The 19,241-nt window shown below is 55.9% G+C and overlaps 2 protein-coding genes across 7 annotated transcripts; one reads left to right on the top strand and one right to left on the bottom strand.

The window, feature by feature from the left end:
• Positions 1-15,923, top strand: PEX6 (peroxisomal biogenesis factor 6). Of its 6 annotated transcripts, none has more exons than XR_015153211.1 (18): positions 1-956; positions 3,225-3,388; positions 3,815-3,898; positions 8,406-8,508; positions 8,781-8,914; positions 9,554-9,665; positions 10,277-10,485; positions 11,054-11,249; positions 11,428-11,504; positions 11,646-11,778; positions 11,860-12,065; positions 12,203-12,264; positions 12,468-12,576; positions 12,871-12,987; positions 13,104-13,181; positions 13,331-13,470; positions 13,643-14,111; positions 14,198-15,923. XR_015153211.1 is itself a non-coding variant. In XM_086371716.1 (17 exons), exons 1-17 carry the CDS (start codon positions 75-77, stop codon positions 13,777-13,779), a joined length of 2,943 nt encoding a protein of 980 aa, XP_086227842.1. In that variant the 5' UTR covers positions 1-74; the 3' UTR covers positions 13,780-14,270. The 6 variants fall into 6 exon arrangements, 3 of the variants coding, with proteins under 3 accessions (XP_086227842.1, XP_086227843.1, XP_086227844.1); XR_015153212.1 differs by having other exon boundaries at positions 13,643-14,008; positions 14,198-14,270; XM_086371716.1 differs by having other exon boundaries at positions 13,643-14,270.
• Positions 14,366-18,773, bottom strand: GNMT (glycine N-methyltransferase). Its single transcript, XM_086371733.1, has 6 exons — positions 17,576-18,773; positions 16,056-16,183; positions 15,303-15,419; positions 15,030-15,172; positions 14,803-14,924; positions 14,366-14,714 (listed from the first exon to the last, which is right to left on the bottom strand). Exons 1-6 carry the CDS (start codon positions 17,830-17,832, stop codon positions 14,543-14,545), a joined length of 939 nt encoding a protein of 312 aa, XP_086227859.1. The 5' UTR covers positions 17,833-18,773; the 3' UTR covers positions 14,366-14,542.
• Positions 18,774-19,241: the final 468 nt, after the last annotated feature.

The following is a 19,241-nucleotide window of genomic DNA, read 5'->3' as shown; positions in this document are numbered from 1 at the left end:
GAGCCGCTGGGACGTCTAGCTCTCCGGCTCAGGAAGGCGCCCTTCTTCGCTGTGCTCTTTGGTCGCCTGTCACCATGGCGCTGGCAGTCTTGCGAGTCCTGGAGCCCTTCCCGACCGAGACACCCGCTTTGGCGGTGCTGCTGCCGCCCGGGGGCCCGTGGCCTGCGGCAGGGCTGGGCCTAGTGCTGGCGCTGAGGCCTGCAGGGGAGAGCCCGGCAGGGCCGGCGCTGCTGGTGGCCGCCGTGGAGGGACCCGGCGCGGGCACCGAAGAGCAGGGCCCGGGGCCCCCGCAGCTGCTGGTTAGCCGCGCGCTGCTGCAGCTCCTGGCTCTGGGCTCCGGGGCGTGGGTGCGGGCGCGGCCGGTGCGGCGGCCACCGTCGCTGGGCTGGGCGCTGCTTGGCACTTCATCTGGGCCCGGACTCGGACCGAGAGTCGGGCCGTTGCTGGTGAGGCGCGGAGAGACCCTGCCCGTGCCCGGACCGCGGGTGCTGGAGACGCGGCCGGCGTTGCAAGGGTTGCTGGGTCCAGGGACGCGGCTAGCTGTGACTGAGCTCCGTGGGCGGGCTAAACTGGGTCCAGAGGCTGAGAACAGCAGCCGGCTCCCTCTCCCGCCGGTGGTGTCCTCCTTCGCGGCCTCTGGCACAGTCCGGCGACTAAGGGGCGTTCTGGGAGGGACTGGAGATGCACTGGGGGTGAGCCGGAGCTGTCTCCGCAGCCTCAGCCTCTTCCAGGGCGAATGGGTGTGGGTGACCCGGGCTGGAGAGTCATCGAACACTTCTCAGCCACATCTGGCCACAGTCCAAGTTCTAGAGCCTCGCTGGAACCTCTCTGAAAGACTGGGACCCGGCTCTGGGCAGCCGGGAGAGCCTCTCGCTGACGGACTGGCCCTCGTGCCTGCCACTCTGGCTTTTAATCTCGGTTGTGATCCCCTGGACGTGGGAGAGCTCAAAATCCAGGTAGGATACAGGACTGAGATCAGGAATGCTTCTTCCTCTTTATCTCTTCTTTGCCTTAACTAAATTGGAAGATGAGAGCTGTAAAATTCGGATCCTTTACTCCTTAGAGCTTGGACTTTTCCCTTAACACCTCTTAGCCTTATTTATCCATTCTCTACAATTAAAACATGTTGGTGCATGGGAAGGGCTTTCACTATTCAGGTGAAAGGTGAGAATTACAGCCAAATTACCATGTGTAGTAATCTACTGAATCTAATCAGTTATTTGTCAAATTGTTGCAATGTATCCAGTATTGTGGGCTTACCAAGTAGGTGGAAATCCACCTGCCAATGCAGGAGGCGTGGGTTTGATCCCTGGGTCAGGAAGATCCCTTGGAGGAGGAAATGGCTACCCACTGCAGTATTCTTGCTTGTAAAATCCAATGGACAGAGGAGCCTGGTGGAAGTCGGACATGACTGAGAACGGACGCACACACATCCAGTATTGTATTGGGTAGTATGGAAGATCGTACTCCCATCTTTTGCTCACACTGTCCTTGACTTCAAGTTCCTTCCTATTCTGTTAACCTCCTCCTCCTTCAAGGCCCTTCTACAAATGCCACCTGCTTCTTCAGTTCAGTTCAGTCGCTCAGTCGTGTCCGACTCTTTTCGACCCCATGAATTGCAGCACCCCAGGCCTCCCTGTCCATCACCAACTCCCGGAGTTCACCCAAACCCATGTCCATCGAGTCAGTGATGCCATCCAGCCATCTCATCCTCTGTCGTCCCCTTCTGCCCCCAATCCCTCCCAGCATCAGAGTCTTTTCCAGTGAGTCAACTCTTCGCATGAGGTGGCCAAAGTATTGGAGTTTGAGCTTTAGCATCAATCCTTCCAATGAACACCCAGGACTGATCTTTAGAATCGACTGGTTGGATCTCCTTGCAGTCCAAGGGACTCTCAAGAGTCTTCTCCAACACCACAGTTCAAAAGCGTCAATTCTTCGGCGCTCAGCTTTCTTCACAGTCCAACTCTCACATCCATACATGACCACTGGAAAAACCACAGCCTTGACTAGACGGACCTTTGTTGGCAAAGTAATGTCTCTGCTTTTGAGTATGCTATCTAGGTTGGTCATAACTTTCCTTCCAAGGAGTAAGCGTCTTTTAATTTCATGGCTGCAGTCACCATCTGCAGTGATTTTGGAGCCCCCAAAAATAAAGCCTGACACTGTTTCTTAAAGCCTTGCAAAATCTCACACCACAAATTTAACATTACTTTTTCCTATAGCATTTTCTATCTTTCTGAGAGCTTTTATTTTATAGTTTTGTTATGATCATATACTCTCATTCTCAATTGTATATTGTTCTTGAAGGGACAGGTTTTTATTATCCTTAGTGCTTGGTGTTTAATTTTAATATTAGATTAAATACATCCAAGAGGAGTTTTTGCTTTCTACCTTTAAGGAACTTACTTCAAAAAGAAAATTGTGTTCAGGGGGACAAATATAGTCTACTGTTTAATTAAGCACCTGGATGTATGATTTAGGCCCACACTGACCAGTACAAAAGCTGCTAGCCCCTGGGTGGTTCTTTAAATCAACTGAAAGTAAGTAAAGTAAAAAATTCAGTTATTTGATTGCTTTAGTCACATGTTGAGTGTTCAGTAGCCACATGTAAATATAGAGTTTTTCTATCACTGTAGAAAGTTATATTAGGTAATGCTGCCATAGACAGTTAGTGCTATGGGATGTCAAGAAGAAATAAAAGATATGCGTGAATGGGAGTCAGGTGTGGCTTTCCTTCTAAATGGAGGAAAAATACTGGAGCACTCAGGCAGGAGCTCATTCACCTGACCCAGCCCTTTCAGCTTCAGTGAGATCATGTCCTTTAACTGGAGCCTGAATTCAGTGTCCTCACTACTGTCCAATTAATGTTCCCAGTGGCTGCCTGGTGTCACTCAAATGACTTGTGGGAGTTAAATGTCTTTACCATTTCACTGGCTCGGGGCCAGTATAAAGGTGTCACAGAATGGTTATCATCACTGGTGAACTCTTTGGAGCTAGAGTCAGGAAAGTCAGAGTCAGAAGTCTCTTCCGGGTGCCCGTTAGAAGGAGAGGTTTCTGTTTTCTAAGGAAGATGTAGGTCTTCAGCTCTACTTTCTTAGGTCTCCCGTCCCACAGCCCTTGTGGTTATGGGAAGGATAAAGGATGGAAGTGTTGGTTGCTAAGAGACTGGGCAGAGCCTGAGTCCCTGGGAGACGGTTCTAAGGTGGTGGTTATTTCTCTCATAGAGGTATTTGGAGGGCTCCAGCACCCCTGAAGACAAAGGAAGCTGCTCAGTGCTGCCTGGGCCTCCGTTTGCCAAAGAGTTACACATCGAAATTGTGTCGTCTCCTCACTACAGCACTAATGGAAACTATGACCATGTCCTTTACCGGCATTTTCAGACACCCAGGTTAGCCGCTTCCCCCTTGCAGGAGGGTAGCACACCACCCTCAGTGAACTCCTCCTATCCCAGGCCTGAGATTCAGATACCAGAAAGCCTCTGAGCCTCCTGGTGTGTCAGATAGACAAGAGAAATCTGGGCCAGGAGGGTAAATCCAGACATTCTAGATTGAGAAACCACTTTGATTTGAGGAGGCCCCCCAAAAGCCAGGATCCTGCTTTGCCCCTCTCTCTGGACTCTGATGCCCTCTCTGCCGTATCCCAAAGCTCTTACTAGGTCAGGTTTGTTCTCTGGACAACTGCTTGGGATCTCTGGGTGGGCAGTAGACCCCCGAGAAACAGTCTGCAGGTTGAGGGGGTGGGGCATGCGGGGATATGTCAGGCGCCTGCTATTAACTCCCACTGTGAGCTGACCAGGGCTACCGCTGTGTTACAGGGCAGTCCAGGAAGGGGATGTCCTGTGTGTGCCAACAGTTGGGCAAGTAGAAATCCTGGAAGCAAGCCCAGAGAAACTGCCCAGGTATGGAGCTGCCTTCTCTCCTGCAGCTGGGATTCTTAACCTGCGTGCAGGAGTCCTCAAGTTGAATGGAATAATTCTGTGCATAAGAGCATTTTGTTTTTGTCATGCATGTTTTTCAGGAGAGAAGGTACCTATTCTCATGTTCTCAAATAGGCATGTGACTGAAAAGAGAATTAAGAGCCACTGCCTGCTGGCTTTTGGGAGGTGTTTATCCTCAAATTGATTGGTGGTCCTAGGTATAGTAAAGCACTAAGAATGGTTCAATGGCCTAGTCCAAGGTGGGATTCCTCACTGTCTTCTTTTTTTTTTGGCTGCACCTCGTGGCATGAGGAACTCCCCCAACCAGGAATTGAACTCACAGCCCCTGCAGTGGAAGCTCAGAGTTTAAACCACTGAATCTCCAAGGAAGTCCCCCCTGCTTTCCATTCTTTTTAAAATAAGTTTTTATTTGTTTATTTACTTATTTTATGTTTTGGCTGTGCTCGGTCTTCATTACTGTGTGGACTTTTCTCGAGTTGCAGAAAGCGGGGGCTGCTCTCAAGTTGTGGTGACTGCTCACTGCAGTGGCTTCTCTTGCTGCAGAGCACACGCGCTGGGGCACGTAGACTTCAGTAGTTGTGGCTCCCCAGCTCTGGAGCACGGGCTCAATAGTTGTGGCACACGGCCTTAGCTGCCCCACGGCATATGGGATCTTCCCTCGCCAGGGATCAGATGCGTGTCTCCCGCATTGGCAGGTGGATTGTTTACCACTGAGCCATCAGGGAAGCCCTGCTTTCCATTCTCAACCAATGTTGTTTGGGCCACACCTCCCGTACACTGAGCCAGAGGAGCCCCAGTACCATCATGATTTCTGCTCTAGTGGATGGAATGTGGACACGCTGCTTTTCAGTCTTGTCTCCCAAGACAGGAGAGGAAGAGATTTGCCTTTGAGAGACCTGCTGTCTTTCCTTATCCTCAACAGAGAGTGAGAAAGAGAGCGTAACTGAGCCAGGGACCCAAAACAAGGAGGCCAACCTTTCCTCCTGTTGATTCTTACTGCAGAGACTGCATATGAAATGGTAAGGCAGGGACTTCCCATGGTTAAGACTGCACTCCCAATGCAGGGGGAGCAGGTTCAATCCCTGATGGGGGAACTAAGATCCCACATACCACATGGCGCAGCCAAAAAAAAATTCAGAATTCAGAGACTGCTTGGCTTTATATGAAGGGGGAAAATGTGTAGCTTCCTACCCCCAGATGGATTTCCTATAAGGCTTTATTAGAAGAAGAAGACACTAACCCAACTTGCCAGGAAGTCCCAGTGAGGTGGTGGGACCACCCTGCAGAAACTTGGGCACAGGAGCCATCATGCCCAGGGTCTCAGGCCGAGCCAGCCTGGGTCCTCTACTAAGAGAGCAGTGCCTTGTTTGGAGTACCTAATTCAGCTTTGGTCAACATTCAGAGCTTGGTTCTGGCCAGTGCTCAGTCTCTCCAGTTTCAGGGCTGTGGTACCCAGAGGAGGGGCCTGTGGTGCCATGTGTAATTCCATTTGGTGCTCCAGGGTGCTGCTTTGAGCTTTCCCATCAAATTTACAACGAGCCTGGTGGAGAATGCCCAGCTGCTCTCCATCACTTCCAACTTCTGTTTTCCATCTTGTGTGTGTGTGTGCTCAGTCGTGTCCAGCTCTTGGTGACCTGTGGACTGTAGCCCACCAGGCTCCTTTGTCCATGGAATTTTCCAGGCAAGAATACTGGAGTAGGTTTCCATTTCCTGCTCCAGGGGATTTCCTGACCCAAGGATTGAACCCATGTCTCTTGCATCTCCTGCATTGGCTTGCAAATTCTTCATACCGCTCTGCCACCACCTCTATCTTAAATAGAGCAACTGTCTATGAGCTAGCTCTCTGTAGGAAAGCTGCAGAATGCCTACCTTTTGTACTTTTAAAGGAAAACAGGCACTCGACCCTCCTGAGACAGACCAGCAAGCCAGTCCTGTTCCTGGACCTCTACTATACCAGCACCTTGGAGACCTGCCTCCCTCCTCTGGGTGCTGAGCATGTAGTTCTTACCTCTGGGTGGGTTTGGAAAAGCAGGGCCGAGCGGGCAGATGGGTCCAAGGACAGAGATGAGTGCTGTACCCTACTCCCTGGACTTGGTAAGAGGCTCCCTGGATGGAGGCTCCCCTGATCCCTGGCACAGAAGTCCACTGGCGGTGGTGCAGCTGGTCCATGCTCCCCCTGCTCCACCTCCCACACCAGGCCTGGGGCGGGGATCGAGCTCCACTGTCTGGCTCTCAGGAACGCAACCCCGTGTTCCCCAGCAGTGTCCAGATATGTTCCAGAGGTCTGGCCAACCTCAATGAGGTGGCCCATCCACTCTCCATGGATGGAGAGTAGGGGTGGAAGGGGGCTTGTGAGGGGAGAGGTGGGCGTGTCTCCCTCTCCCTTCCCTGCCCCAGGGCTCTTCCTCCTTGGATTCCATTGGCTGCCAGATGCATCTGACCGAGGTGGTTCTGCTTGATTGCGAGTCTAGGTTGTAGACCCACCCATCACTTGTTTATGGGCTTTCCTGGTGGCTCAGACAGTAAAGAATCTGCCTGCAATGTGGGAAACCTGTGTTCGATTCCTGGGTTGGGAAGATCGCTTGGAGATGGGAATGGCAACCCACTCCAGTATTGCTTCCTGGAGAATCCCATGGGCAGAGGAGCCTGGCGAGCTACAGTCCATGGGGTCCTGAGCAGTGACCCCATGAGTTGGACACGCCTGAGCAACTAACACAATACCTATTTATAATGAACAGCAGTAGGACAGGGAATTACCTGGCGGTCCAGTGGTAAAGACTCAGTGTTTCCATTGCCAGGGCTGGGTTCAGTCCTTGGTTGGGGAACTAAAACACCACCAACCGCACAATGCAGCCAACCGAACAAACAGAAAAAACCAGTGGGACAGCTTTCCTCATGTTCCAGTTCTTTCACAGTCAGTGCCTCTGGTGGTGGTCCCAAACCTAGTATGCCTCCCCTTCCACCTGAAGGCCTTTCCACCCCCACCCCTCTCTGCTGCCAGAGGGAGCAGCTGTGTGACTGTGGGATACTAAGCAAAGGAATTTGTACCCCAGGTAGACCTGAAAGAGGCCCGGGCTCTGCCATTGCTGTGCTGCCTGAGGATTACAGACAGCAGTAGTTCCTCTCTGTATCTGGAAAACTGGACTAGTAATTGCTGTCTGCTACCCTCGCCCCGAGAAAGCGATGGCACCCCACTCCAGTACTCTTGCCTGGAAAATCCCATGGATGGAGGAGCCTGGTAGGCTGTAGTCCATGGGGTCGCTAAGAGTCGGACACGACTGAGAGACTTCCCTTTCACTTTTCACTTCCATGCATTGGAGAAGGAAATGGCAACCCACTCCAGTGTTCTTGCCTGGAGAATCCCAGGGACTGGGGAGCCCGGTAGGCTTCTGTCTATGGGGTCGCACAGAGTCGGACACGACTGAAAGCGACTTAGCAGCAGCAGCAGCAGCAGCAGCAACCCTCACCTCCCTGGTAGGCTGAGAAGCCTAACTCACTCTAACACTAGCCAGTGACTGCACAGCCCTGGTTATGGCTGGGAGCTTTTGAAAAATAAAAATGCCTGAGCCCTACCCCAGACCTATTAGAGCAGAATCAGGGTTAGGCTAGAGCCTCTGCAGTCTTTTTATTTTATTTTTCCCAAAGGAAGGAAAATGATAATTGTAAAATTCAGATATAATTCACATACCATAAAATTCACACTTTTAAAGTATATAATTCAGTGGCTTTTAGTATATTCACAAGGTTGTGCCATCAACATCACTAACTCCAAAACATTTTCCTCAGCCCAGAAAAAAACCCCCACCCGCCAGCAGTCACTCCCCGGTCCCTCCTTCCCTCAGCTTCTGGCAACCACTCCTCTACTGAATGGAATCACAGTATGTGAGAGATGTTGTTTTTTTTTTTTTTAAGTTTCACAGATAATTCTAATGTACAGCCAAAACAGAGAAACATTAATCGCTAAATGTCATTATGAAGGAATCTGCTTGCGATCATATCTTATGGGTGACTAAGAGCTGAAGGACTCTTTCTTTCGAGGTTTTAGGTGGCCTTGGTGGGTACATTTTTTTTTTTGGTGGGTGCATATTTGAGGGAGAGTCTGTGTCCTCAAGCCAGTGAAAACGGGCAATGGTCACTGCTTGGTGCGGCAGTGGCTTCTTCCATCGGAGTGAGTAGGCAGGAGAAACACACCCTAAGGTGATGTTGGTATGAGGGGTGCCAAGGACAGGCACAGCTCCTGCTCTTAAAACGTGTATGATCCCGTCAGAGAGATAAGGAAGACCACCTGCTTTCCTTTACCGCCACGTCCCCCGCTTCCTGCCCACCTCCGCCGCATCTGGGGGCATTTCTTTGTACTGCTTTTCCATTTGTCCCTGCAGTGGACCTCTGACTGAGACAGCGCGTTGCCCTTAAGAAGGATTGGATGTGGGCTCTGGATCTGGGGTTCATTGGGCCTCTCTCCCTACAGGTGGCAAGAGATGTTTTTTAAAGTGAAGAGAACAGTTGGGGAGGCTCCAGACGGGCAAGCCAGAGCCTACTTAGCCGACTCCGCCCATACCTCCTTGTACTTGGTGAGGCCCTGGCGGTGGGGATTGACCTGGGGAAAGGAGCAGAAAGAATTTTTGTAGAACAGACTGGTGGCTGCCAAGGGGGAAGGAGTTGGGGAAGGCATGGAGTGGGAGTTCGGGATTAGTAGATGCAGACTTTTATATACGTGTTTAACTGAATCACTATGCCGTATGGTGGAAAGTAACACCACATTGTAAATCAATAAATTAAATACTTCAATAAAGTAAATTAAAAACAACTTCTAGAAACTAAAGCTTCCTCCCACCTTTCACAGGTGGGTTCTACCCTGAGCCTGGTTCCAAGGCTTCCTTCAGGGGACTCCACTCCCTGGAGCAGCTTGTCTCCTCCAGGCCTGGAGGCCTTGGTGACCGAGCTCTGTACTGCCCTGAAGCCTCGCCTCCAGCCAGGGTGAGTGAGGATGCTGCAGCCTCGGTGTGAGAGAAGGCTGCCCGGAGCATCCCCGGAGGAGCAGCAGGCCAGACAAGCAGTACCTGATGCCCTGGCCGTGGTGGGATTGGGTGGGCCTCCCTCCAACCATCGGGCCCAGGCCGCTAGCCCATGTCCTGTCCGTAAGCAAATTCCCAGGCTTCTTTTTGGGAGTAACCTCTGCCCTCCAAGGTCAGCTGTGGAGGGAGACTCTCCCCCAGGGTCATTTGTCTCTGAGGCTGCCCTTCCCTTGGAGAGCCCACTAGTCATCCCGATTTTCACCACCTGGGCCCTGAAAGACAAGGTCCTCATACCGCTGGCCCATGTGTAGCCACAGACCCCTTCCTAATTCCCTCCATACAATCCAGACCAGACAGAACAGCCAAGGTTTCACTGATGACAAAAAGAAGTTAATCCCCTGGATATGCCCCAGGCCCCTGCCAGAATTCCACTGATGGTATGGGAAATATGGCCTCACCAAGTGGTGACGGCCCTGGCGGGGAGGGGTGCAAGGGGTGCATCAAGGAGAGTGTCTGCTTTCTGGATCTGAGGGGGCCTGTGTCACTGGGGACTCCCTTCTGGGCAAGATAGAGGAAGCAAATGTCTGTTCTCTGGTTGCAGGGGTGCCCTGCTGACAGGGACTGGCAGTGTCCTTCTACGGGGCCCCCCGGGCAGTGGGAAGACCACCGCAGTCGCCGCAGCCTGCAGCCGCCTTGGGCTCCACTTATTGAAGGTGAGGGTCCCTGGAGAGTAGACCCCCAACTCCATCTCCTCTGCAGCCCAGATTCTCCCTCTCCTCTCTGACCACGGGGCCCACTGGGCCAGTGGATCAGGCATAGTCCCGTGATGCTGAGCTACCGAGAGATGCTCTCAAGAAGGAGCACACTCCAGGACTTCCTTGGTGGTCCAGTGGTTACGAATCTGTCTGCCAATGAAGGGGACACAGGTTTGATCCCCGATCCAGGAAGATCCCACGTGCTGCAGAGCAACTAAGCCCGTGCACCACAACCACCTAAACCCACGTGCCCTAGAGCCCGTGCCAAGAGAAGCCACCGCAATGAGTAGCCCCCACTCACTGCAAAGAAAGCCCATGCACAACAAGGAAGGTCCAGTGCAGCCAAAAATAAAATTAATTAAAAAGAGGATACTGCCAAGGTTTTGGTGGGCAGTCCAGGGAATGTGGTTAGGGAAAAGAAGAGTTAGGGCTTGGCCAGTGTTGCCTTCCTCCCCCATCCCCACCCTCCAAAAAGATGGCTTGCCCCTTCTGAGCCCTCCCCCCTTCTCCTGCCCTGGTCGTGCCTGCCCCTTCCCTTACTCACAGGCCCGTCGGGACCCCCTCCCCAGGTGCCCTGCTCCAGCCTCTGTGCAGACAGTAGCGGCGCTGTGGAGACAAAGCTGCAGGCTGCTTTCTCCCGGGCCCGGCGCTGCCGGCCTGTGGTTCTTTTGCTGACAGCTGTGGACCTGCTGGGCCGGGACCGTGATGGACTGGGTGAGGACGCCCGGGTGGTGGCCACGCTGCGGCACCTCCTCCTGGATGAAGACCCACTCGCCAGGTAGCATCCAGCACTGAGCGGGGAAAGTAGTGGGGCCAGCCTTCTCTCCCCGACCCTGAAAGTGGCTTTCAGACATCCCACCTGGCTACTCTCCAGGCAGCCCTGCCTGAGCTGAGGAGGTGGGCGTGCCCACAGGGAGGAGGGTGCGGACCCTGCTGTTTTTGTGCTTAGTCACTCAGTCGTGTCCAACTCTGCGACCCCATAGACTGTAGCCCACCAGGCTTCTCTGTCTATGGGATTTCCCAGGCAAGAATACTGGAATGGGTTGCCGTTCCCTTCTCCAGGGGATCTTCTCAACCCAGGGATTGCACCCGGGTCTCTTGCATTGTAGGCAGATTCTTAACTAACTGAGCCATGGGCTGTTTCTTGGGGAATGCTAAAGCACGGCCTCTGCCCTCATTGAGCTCCCTGTGTGTGGGGGGATGCCCCATCTGGGAAGCTTTGGGGCTCCCATCTCCCTCTCTCATCCCTGCCCTGCAGCCACCCTCCTGTACCAGCCTCAAGATGAGGCTGCACTCAGAGGCTGCTGGCCACCTTCCCGCCCTCAGTACCCACTCCCTGTCCACAGCTGCCCTCCCCTGATGGTCGTGGCCACGACCAGCCGGGCCCAGGACCTGCCTGCAGATGTGCAGACAGCATTTCCTCACGAGCTGGAGGTGCCCGTGCTGGCAGAGGCGCAGCGGCTCAGCGTCCTCCGGGCTCTCACTGCCCACCTCCCCCTGGGCCAAGAGGTGAACCTGGTGCAGCTGGCGCGGCGTTGTGCGGTGAGTGCCCGGCAGGGCGCCGGCCTCCTTGCACGCTCTGGTGGGAGGCAGTCAGTGAGGGTGGAGAACCCGAGGCCTCAGTGCTGGGCCCGTGCACCAGCCAGGGGACTGCCCCTCCCTCCCCGCACGGGGGCTGCCTGCTGTGCCTGCTCACACATCCTCTCCTGTGCTTCCCCAGGGCTTTGTGGTGGGGGACCTCTTTGCCCTTTTGACCCACAGCAGCCGGGCAGCCTGCACCAGGATCAAGAACTCAGGGTGAGGAAGCTGGGCCTGGGAGGGGCAAGAGGCAGTCTGGGTGGGCAGGGGCTGGAGAGGAAGGGAGAAAGGTGAGGGCCCCAGTGGGAAGGAGGCTTCAGGGCTGGTCCTCCACAGGCCTCCCTGGGTTTCTCTTTGCAGCTGGGCTGGCGGCTTGAGTGAGGAGGATGAGGGGGAGCTGTGTGCTGCGGGCTTCCCTCTCCTGGCTGAGGACTTTGGGCAAGCACTGGAGCAGCTGCAGGCCGCTCACTCGCAAGCCATCGGAGCCCCCAGGGTAGACACTCGAGGCCCATGGGGGTGGGACCCGAGCACCCTCCACCAGCCGGTGCCCAGCCACACCCTTCCCGCCTCCTAGATCCCCTCGGTGTCCTGGCACGACGTGGGCGGGCTGCAGGAGGTGAAGAAGGAGATTCTGGAGACGATTCAGCTTCCTCTGGAGCACCCTGAGCTGCTCAGCCTGGGCCTGAGGCGCTCTGGCCTTCTGCTCCACGGGCCCCCTGGCACGGGCAAGACCCTCCTGGCCAAGGCAGTGGCCACGGAGTGCAGCCTCACCTTCCTCAGGTGGTGACTGGGCCCAGCCAGGAGGGCAGGTGGACTGGGGGCTGTGGCTGGCTGGGCAGCAGAAGCGGGTGGCCAGGAGGTCAGTTGTGTGTTTCTGCATCTTGAGGAGTCTCACCCTCTCCTATCACCTCCCTCAGCGTGAAAGGGCCCGAGCTCATCAACATGTACGTGGGCCAAAGCGAGGAGAATGTACGGGAAGGTGAGTGAGTCGGGGCGGAGGGAGAGCCCTCAGGCTGCTGGCCGTCGCCTCTAGTCTTCCTCTCCAGGTCAGGTTCCTGCCTGGAGGGGCCTTTACCTGAAGTGCTAGTGATCAGCTGCCAACCTGGGTTGCCCTCCCCATCTCCTGATATCTAACCCCCACCCAACCGGGCTTCTCCGTCCTATGGGCCCCTCTCTCCTCAGTGTTTGCGCGGGCCAGGGCCGCAGCTCCCTGCATCATCTTCTTTGATGAACTGGACTCCTTGGCCCCAAACCGGGGGCGAAGTGGAGACTCTGGAGGTGTGATGGACAGGTGGGGGTCTGAGCCAGGATTCTGGGGTCCAAGACGGAGGGGTATGAGACAGGTTGTACTAGTCTTGGCCGCCCAAAGGGTTCCTGCCCTTCTGGTTCTGCGATCCCGTAGCAGAAGCTAAAAGGGGCCGTGGAATTGGGTGTGAGGCTTTGAGGAGACGGGAGCCAGGGTGGGAGGGTCCACAGGGCATGACCAGCCAGGGGCCCTGTGGAGACAGCCTGCAGAGGCACCCCGTGGAGGTGAGAGGGTGAGGATGCACCGCGCACACTCTCGTTTCCACTCCCTCCTTCGCAGGGTGGTGTCTCAGCTCCTGGCTGAGCTGGATGGGCTTCACAGCACCCAGGATGTGTTTGTGATCGGAGCCACCAACAGACCAGACCTGCTGGACCCTGCCCTCCTGAGGCCCGGCAGGTGTGTGCCCCATCCCTCTCACCTCCACCAGGCCCCTCTGGACTTGCCCCTTGAACCCTATCTGTGCCTCTCCACCCTCATGCTGGGCTCCTTGACACCCACCTATCTCCCTAAAGGTTTGACAAGCTGGTGTTTGTGGGAGTGAATGAGGACCGCGCCTCCCAGCTCCGTGTTCTGAGTGCCATCACACGCAAGTACGCCCCATTAGAGGGAGGGTCCCCCCAGGGGCTTGGGCCTTGGGATGGTTAGGAGATGAGTGCCAAGTCCACAATAAGCTGGTCAGGGATGCCTTCCAGTGGAGTCAGGGAAGCTAGTAAGACTCTTTCCTGTGTACCTACAACAGGTTCAGGCTGGAGCCCTCTGTGAGCCTGGTGGACGTCCTAGACCACTGCCCGCCCCAGCTGACGGGCGCGGACCTCTACTCCCTGTGCTCCGACGCCATGACGGCTGCCCTCAAACGCCGAGTTCGGGACCTGGAGGAAGGTGCGCCGCTCCCCAGGCCCAGAGGTCCACCAGAAACTAGTGGGCACCAGGCCTGGTTCTGGATTTCAGAGGAGGGTCTCTTGACCCCCTGGGAGACTCTAGGCAAGAAGGTGCCTACCCGGGGCGCTCCCCTGCTCAGGCAGAGGCCACAGCCTCCTCTTGTCACCCCTAGGCCTGGAGCCCGGGAGCTCGGCCCTGCTGCTCACCATGGAGGACCTGCTGCAGGCCGCGGCCCGGCTGCAGCCCTCGGTCAGCGAGCAGGAGTTGCTCCGGTACAAGCGCATCCAACGCAAGTTTGCCGCCTGCTAGGAGCCCCCTGCAGCCTGGGACCTGCCCACAGGGGCTCACGGAGACCTGGGAGACCAAAAGCCAACGCCCGCCCACCTGAATGCTGCCTACCTCCGGGCGACCCCCTGGTGCTAAGTGCCATCAGGAGCCCCAGGAGAGCTCAGGACACACCCTCTTTGGACCTGACTGCCTTCCAGGCCGTCTCCAACCCTCAGGCCCCTCTGCTCAGGAGGAGCGGTCTGGTCCTGAGGTAAGCCCCTGTGGGAAGCGTGGAAGTCACTCAGTTGTGTCCGACTCTTTGCGACCCCATGGACTGTAGCCTGCGGGGCTTCTCTGTCCATGGAATTCTCCAGGTAAGAATACTGGAGTGGGTAGCCGTTCCTTTCTCCAGGGGATCTTCCCAACCCAGGTATCAAAACCCAAATCTCCCGCATTGTAGGCGGATTCTTCTCCATCTGAGCCACCAGGAAAGCCCCAGGTGGGTCTGAAAATAAAGTGTATGCTGCCCCCTGCTGGAGTTGCGGTCGGTGTGGGGACGAGCAAGGCTGTGGAGGCGCAACCCCCGAGAGCCTCATCCTTCTGACATGAACACAAGGGGAACAGGACCTGAAAAGGCACAGACTGTATTGTTCAGCCTTCCGTCCTCCTGAGCGCAGCGGAAGTCTGCCCCTCCCCACACCCCCAGGATCCGCACTGTAGGGGCCGCACCGTGCAGCCACCGGTCCCCTCCTCCCCAGACGGAGCCTGGCAGCGCCGGGGCAGAGGGTGGGAGCCGAGGCCTCGCTCAGGCCGTCTTCTTGAGCACGTGGATGAAATAGCAGGGAACGTAGGCCTGGCCCGGCTTGTAAGGTTTGAAGTCACCCAGGACGGTGTGCTGGCACTTGCCCCCAAAGGCTGTTCGAAGCAACTCCGTAAAGGATGCCAGGCAGTGAGGGTAGTAGGAGAGCCGGAACTTACTGCAACAGAGCCCCGGACCCGCCGTGAGGACTGGTGGTCTTGGCACCCCCCCACCCCCCCTCCCCCGCCACCTCGCCAAGTCAGTACCTCAAGCCAGGAGAGCCGCTCTGGCCAGTCCCCGGCACCTGCAGCGTGTAATCCAGGGTCACCATGTGGGCCTTGTTGTTCACGGTCAGCACTGACGTCGTGACGTCCTTGGTCAGGTCACTCTGCAGGCAGTGTTGCCAGCTGTGTCAACCTCTGCAACTACTGTGAGGCCAGGACCCTGGGACCACACCTCCTGCCCTGGGCCTGCCCTCCCCAGGGGGCCCCACCTTATAGTAGATGTTTTTTCCTGGGGGTGCACACCCCGTGCGGAGGATGTGGTCGTAGTTGCGATGATCAATGACCAGCACGCCCCCCGACCGCACCATGCTTGCGATGTTCCTCAGGGCCAGCCGGTGCTCACTCTGGTCTCCTGAACCAGGCGGGGACAGAGAGGCTGCGTCTGCTCAGGGCCCCCAGCGCCAGTCTCCCTCCTGTCTTTCTACTCTGGAAAGGGTATAGTTCAAAGCAGGTTCCACTCCCCAGGCTACACCCTCTCTCACCTTTGCAGTCTGGCAAGTGGGCAAAACTGTTTCCAAGGCAGATGACAGCATCGAAGCCACCCCCTGGTGGTTGGGGCACGTCTTTGTCCAGAGTCATCCAGTTAGCTTCTTCAATGACTGGGGGCCAGGGAGGGGAAGTGGGATCAGGGTGGCACCCACCTCCACCAAGGGCAGTCCTGCCTCAGTTTCCCCTTCAAGACACACAAAGGGACTCCCCATCCAGTCAGGGAAGGGGATCATTATGGACGTGGAGGGTGAAGGGAACGAGGGGCCCAGGGAGGAGGAAACCATGGTTGGGAAGGAGGGCTCTGTGCTTATGGGTTTTTATTTGGGGGGACAGGACACTGCCCACGGTCCAGAACAAGCCCACTGTCCAAGATGGGCTTCCCTGGTGGCTCAGTTGGTAAAAAAATCTGCCAGCAATGTGGGAGACCTGGGTTCGATCCCAGGGTTGGGAAGATCCCCTGGAGAAGGGAATGGCTACCCACTCCAGTATTCTGGCCTGGAGAATTCCATGGACTGTATAGTCCATGGGGTCGCAAACAGTCGAACACGAACTGAGCGACTTTCACAGGACACTATAAAAATAATTAAAACTAGCCGCTCATTCTCAGTACCTCATTCTGGTGTGTAAGCCTCCCTTTTCAGGGAAATGACAGTGATTTCCTCCTTTGAGGAAAACAGCTCCCCACCACAATTGATAAAGGAGCCCAGGGTAGAGAGAACTGAGGGCACCTGGCCAGACCCACGTACCCCACTTGTCAAAGGCAGGGTCGTGCCTCCGGTTCCAGCGCTCCTTGAGAGCATACTTCAGCATCTTGTCACTGGCATCCACGCTTGTCACGTTGAAGCCCTCTTCCACCAGCATGATGGAGTCCACCCTGGGCAGGACCAGGAATGACAGTCAGAGAGGGGCAGTCAGGGAGGCCTAGAGAGGCAAAGAGGAGGCCCTGCGCTGAACACTCCTGTCTCCTCCACTCTTCAGAGTCCACCCCTGTTTCCTGTCCCCAGGCTCTCTCCGCTAACCTCAAGTGACCTGGCACCAAGTCAGGTATTGTACAAATGGGCGTTAATCCTTATGGCAATCCAGGGACTTCCCTGGTGATTCTGTGGCTAAGACTCTGCAGTCCCAATGCAGGGGGCCCAGGTTGGATCCCTGGTAGGGAAACTAAGATCCCACATACTGCAACAAGAGAAGTCTGTGCCCCAAAATGAAGACTCGGTACAGCAAAAATAAGTAATTAAAACTCACGGCAATCCAGTAAGGTAGGTTGTGTTATCCCTATTTGAGAGGTGGGGCAAACTGAAGCTCCTGCAAGTTAAGTAACTTGAGCACAGGAGATAGTGTAGCATAGTGGATTTTTTTCTTTTTGTTTTTGGCAGTCCCGTGAGGCTCGCAGGATCTCAGTTCTCCCACCAGCTATTGAACCCTGGGGCCCTGGACAGTGAAACCTCAGAATCCTAACCACTAAGCCACCAGGGAACTGCCAGATGGTGGTTCAGAGCACAAGCCAGACCTTAACCAACCGGGGTCCACATCTTCATTCCACCTTTACCTCTCTGAGGCCAAATTTCTGCAACCATAAATAGCTATCACTACTCTTGTAGCTCAGTCGGTAAAGAATCTGCCTGCAGTGCAGGAGACCCGGGTTCAGGCCCGGGGTTGGGAAGATCCCCTGGAGAAGGAAATGGCAACCCACTCCAGTATCCTTGGCCTGGAAAATCTCATGGACAGAGGAGCCTGGTGGGCTGCAGTCCATGGGGTCGCAAAGAGTCGGGCACGACTGAGCAACGAACACACACACACACTTATGAGGTTTTGAAAGGATTTTAAAAACTGATGTGTCAGAAATACCTGGCACAAGGCTTTGGCAGAGGCACATCACGATGAACAAGTGTTAAGTGTGAACGCTGCCGCTGGAGCGGGATTCGACCTTATGTGAGGCTAGCCCCAAAACCCGGTCCTTGGGCCGCCGCCCTGGCGAACCCGCCCTCCCCATCCGCTGTGCCCACACCCTCGCTCTCATCCTGGGTCTCCAAGGCCCCGTTCTGCCTGGGCAAACACACATTCCCCGCCCTGGCGTCGCGCCCCAGCCTCGGCTCCCGGGTCGGCGGAGGAGGCTGCCCCGACGTGCCCGCCTGTGATCCTGCAGCCCGGCTGCCCGAGCCAAGCCTACCCCATCCGCTCGGTGCCCCGGGTTCCCGCTCACCCGGGCCTCCTCCCCGCCCCCGCTCGCGCTCACTGCGGTCCCCGGGTCCCCGCCCGGGCTCACCCGGTGCCGCAGGCCACGTCGAGCACCCGCTGGCAGCCGTGCTGGCGCAGCAGCGCGAGCAGCCAGGCCTTGTACTCCGCTGTGCGGCTGCTGGTGTCCCCGATGTAGAGCTGCCACACGCGCGCCGCCTCTCCGTCCGCGTACTGATCCGGGAGCCCTTCAGCCGCCACCCCCAGGGAGCGGGTCCGGTACACGCTGTCCACCATCCTGCGACGCGCCTGGCCCTGCCGCCGCGGCCACCGGCTCCGGCTCCGCATTTATAATGCGGCCCCTGCCAGAGCGCCGGCCGCCCCACCTGCCCAATGGCAGGTGAGCGCACGGACACGCCCCTGCCGGGCTCCCGGCCCGGGGGCGCCGGGAGGGCGCGGCCTGGCAATCCCGGACGAGCCCTACCCGCCTGCCTGAAGATCCGGCCCTCCGGACCATCCCTCGGCGGGAAAGGACCCTCCCAAGGCCCCAGGTCGCTGGAGGGCCGGGGAAGCGGGGCAGGAGAAGGGCAGCAGTGAGAAGGCCCGCTCCACCCCCGCCCCAGGCTGTAAAGAAACTTGAGTCCGCAGAGATGAGCGCCCAGGGCTGAACCGTTCGTAGCAGGGGTGGAAAGGTATTAGCATATCTAAAGAAGGACGGTCCAGCTGAAGGAGGGCCTAGTCAGCTAGGGAAGGAAGGAAGGGGGATAATGCTGGCTCGGCCATTCAAGTCCAGGAGCGGTTCTGGCTCAATTCCACCCAGCTGGGGCCAGGTGCTCCTCTATCCTGTAGGTGAGGCATCAAGCCTTTTCTAAATGCCTCAGATGCAGTTTGGTTCAAATTCCTCTCCAATCACGCGCCCTTCTAAAGACCCAACTACTTTCCACGGAGGTGCCCACAGAGTGGGAAGTCCAGGGTCAGGGCTGGGCGTGTCCAGTGCTCTTGCTATCACATTGTTCATTATCATTTCATAAATTGGTCTTTTGCCTTGATTAGTGTACATCCACCCTTCCTTCCCAAAGCAGAAGGTCTCTTCCTGGGACAAGACCCTGCACTGAGATGGATGGTGCCCAGAAAAATGATGCTACCCAGGGAACCCCAAGACACCAAGAACAGCCTTCCCTACCTGTCTTTGTTCTTCTGGCTTCAGAAAGAACCAGGGTGGGGCTTCTAACCCTAGAGATTAAGAATCCACCTTGCAATGCAAGGGACACTGGTTCAATCTCTGATCTGGGAAGACCCCACAATGCCTCAGGGCAACTAAGCCCCTGGGCCATGTTGTAGCTACCTGTTCCGCATTCCGGGAAACAAACTCACTCAGAAGGACAATGCAGATAGTAGAATGCAGTTTATTACACCAGCGAGGCCAAGGCAGAATCTCCTCTTAGCCAAGGACCCCGACCAGTTTTTGTGAAAACCTTATATACCCTAAGCATACGTGCCCAAACCCACCTCCCCAAAATTCCCTGAAACTACTCTGAACAAAGGAAAAAGAAAGATACAATCAAAGTTAACCCATGATTCATAAGCCTTAAGCCTAGGTAGTTAACAGTGGACAATTATCAATAGGCTTGTGGTCATACCCCAATAAGCATAATAGAATGTATGATTCTGTTCTGTTACACAGATAATTTGGGTATTCTTTTAGGCGATGGAGAGCCCTGGGGGTCCTCCTTCTGGGGGCCTGGTTTTTCAGTTGG

Source organism: Bos grunniens, chromosome 23, assembly GCF_055505025.1.
Source record: "Bos grunniens cultivar Pamir isolate PY7600 chromosome 23, Bosgru_T2T1.0, whole genome shotgun sequence".
Classification (NCBI taxonomy): Eukaryota; Metazoa; Chordata; class Mammalia; order Artiodactyla; family Bovidae; genus Bos; species Bos grunniens.
This window is presented reverse-complemented; position numbering and strand designations above follow the sequence as displayed.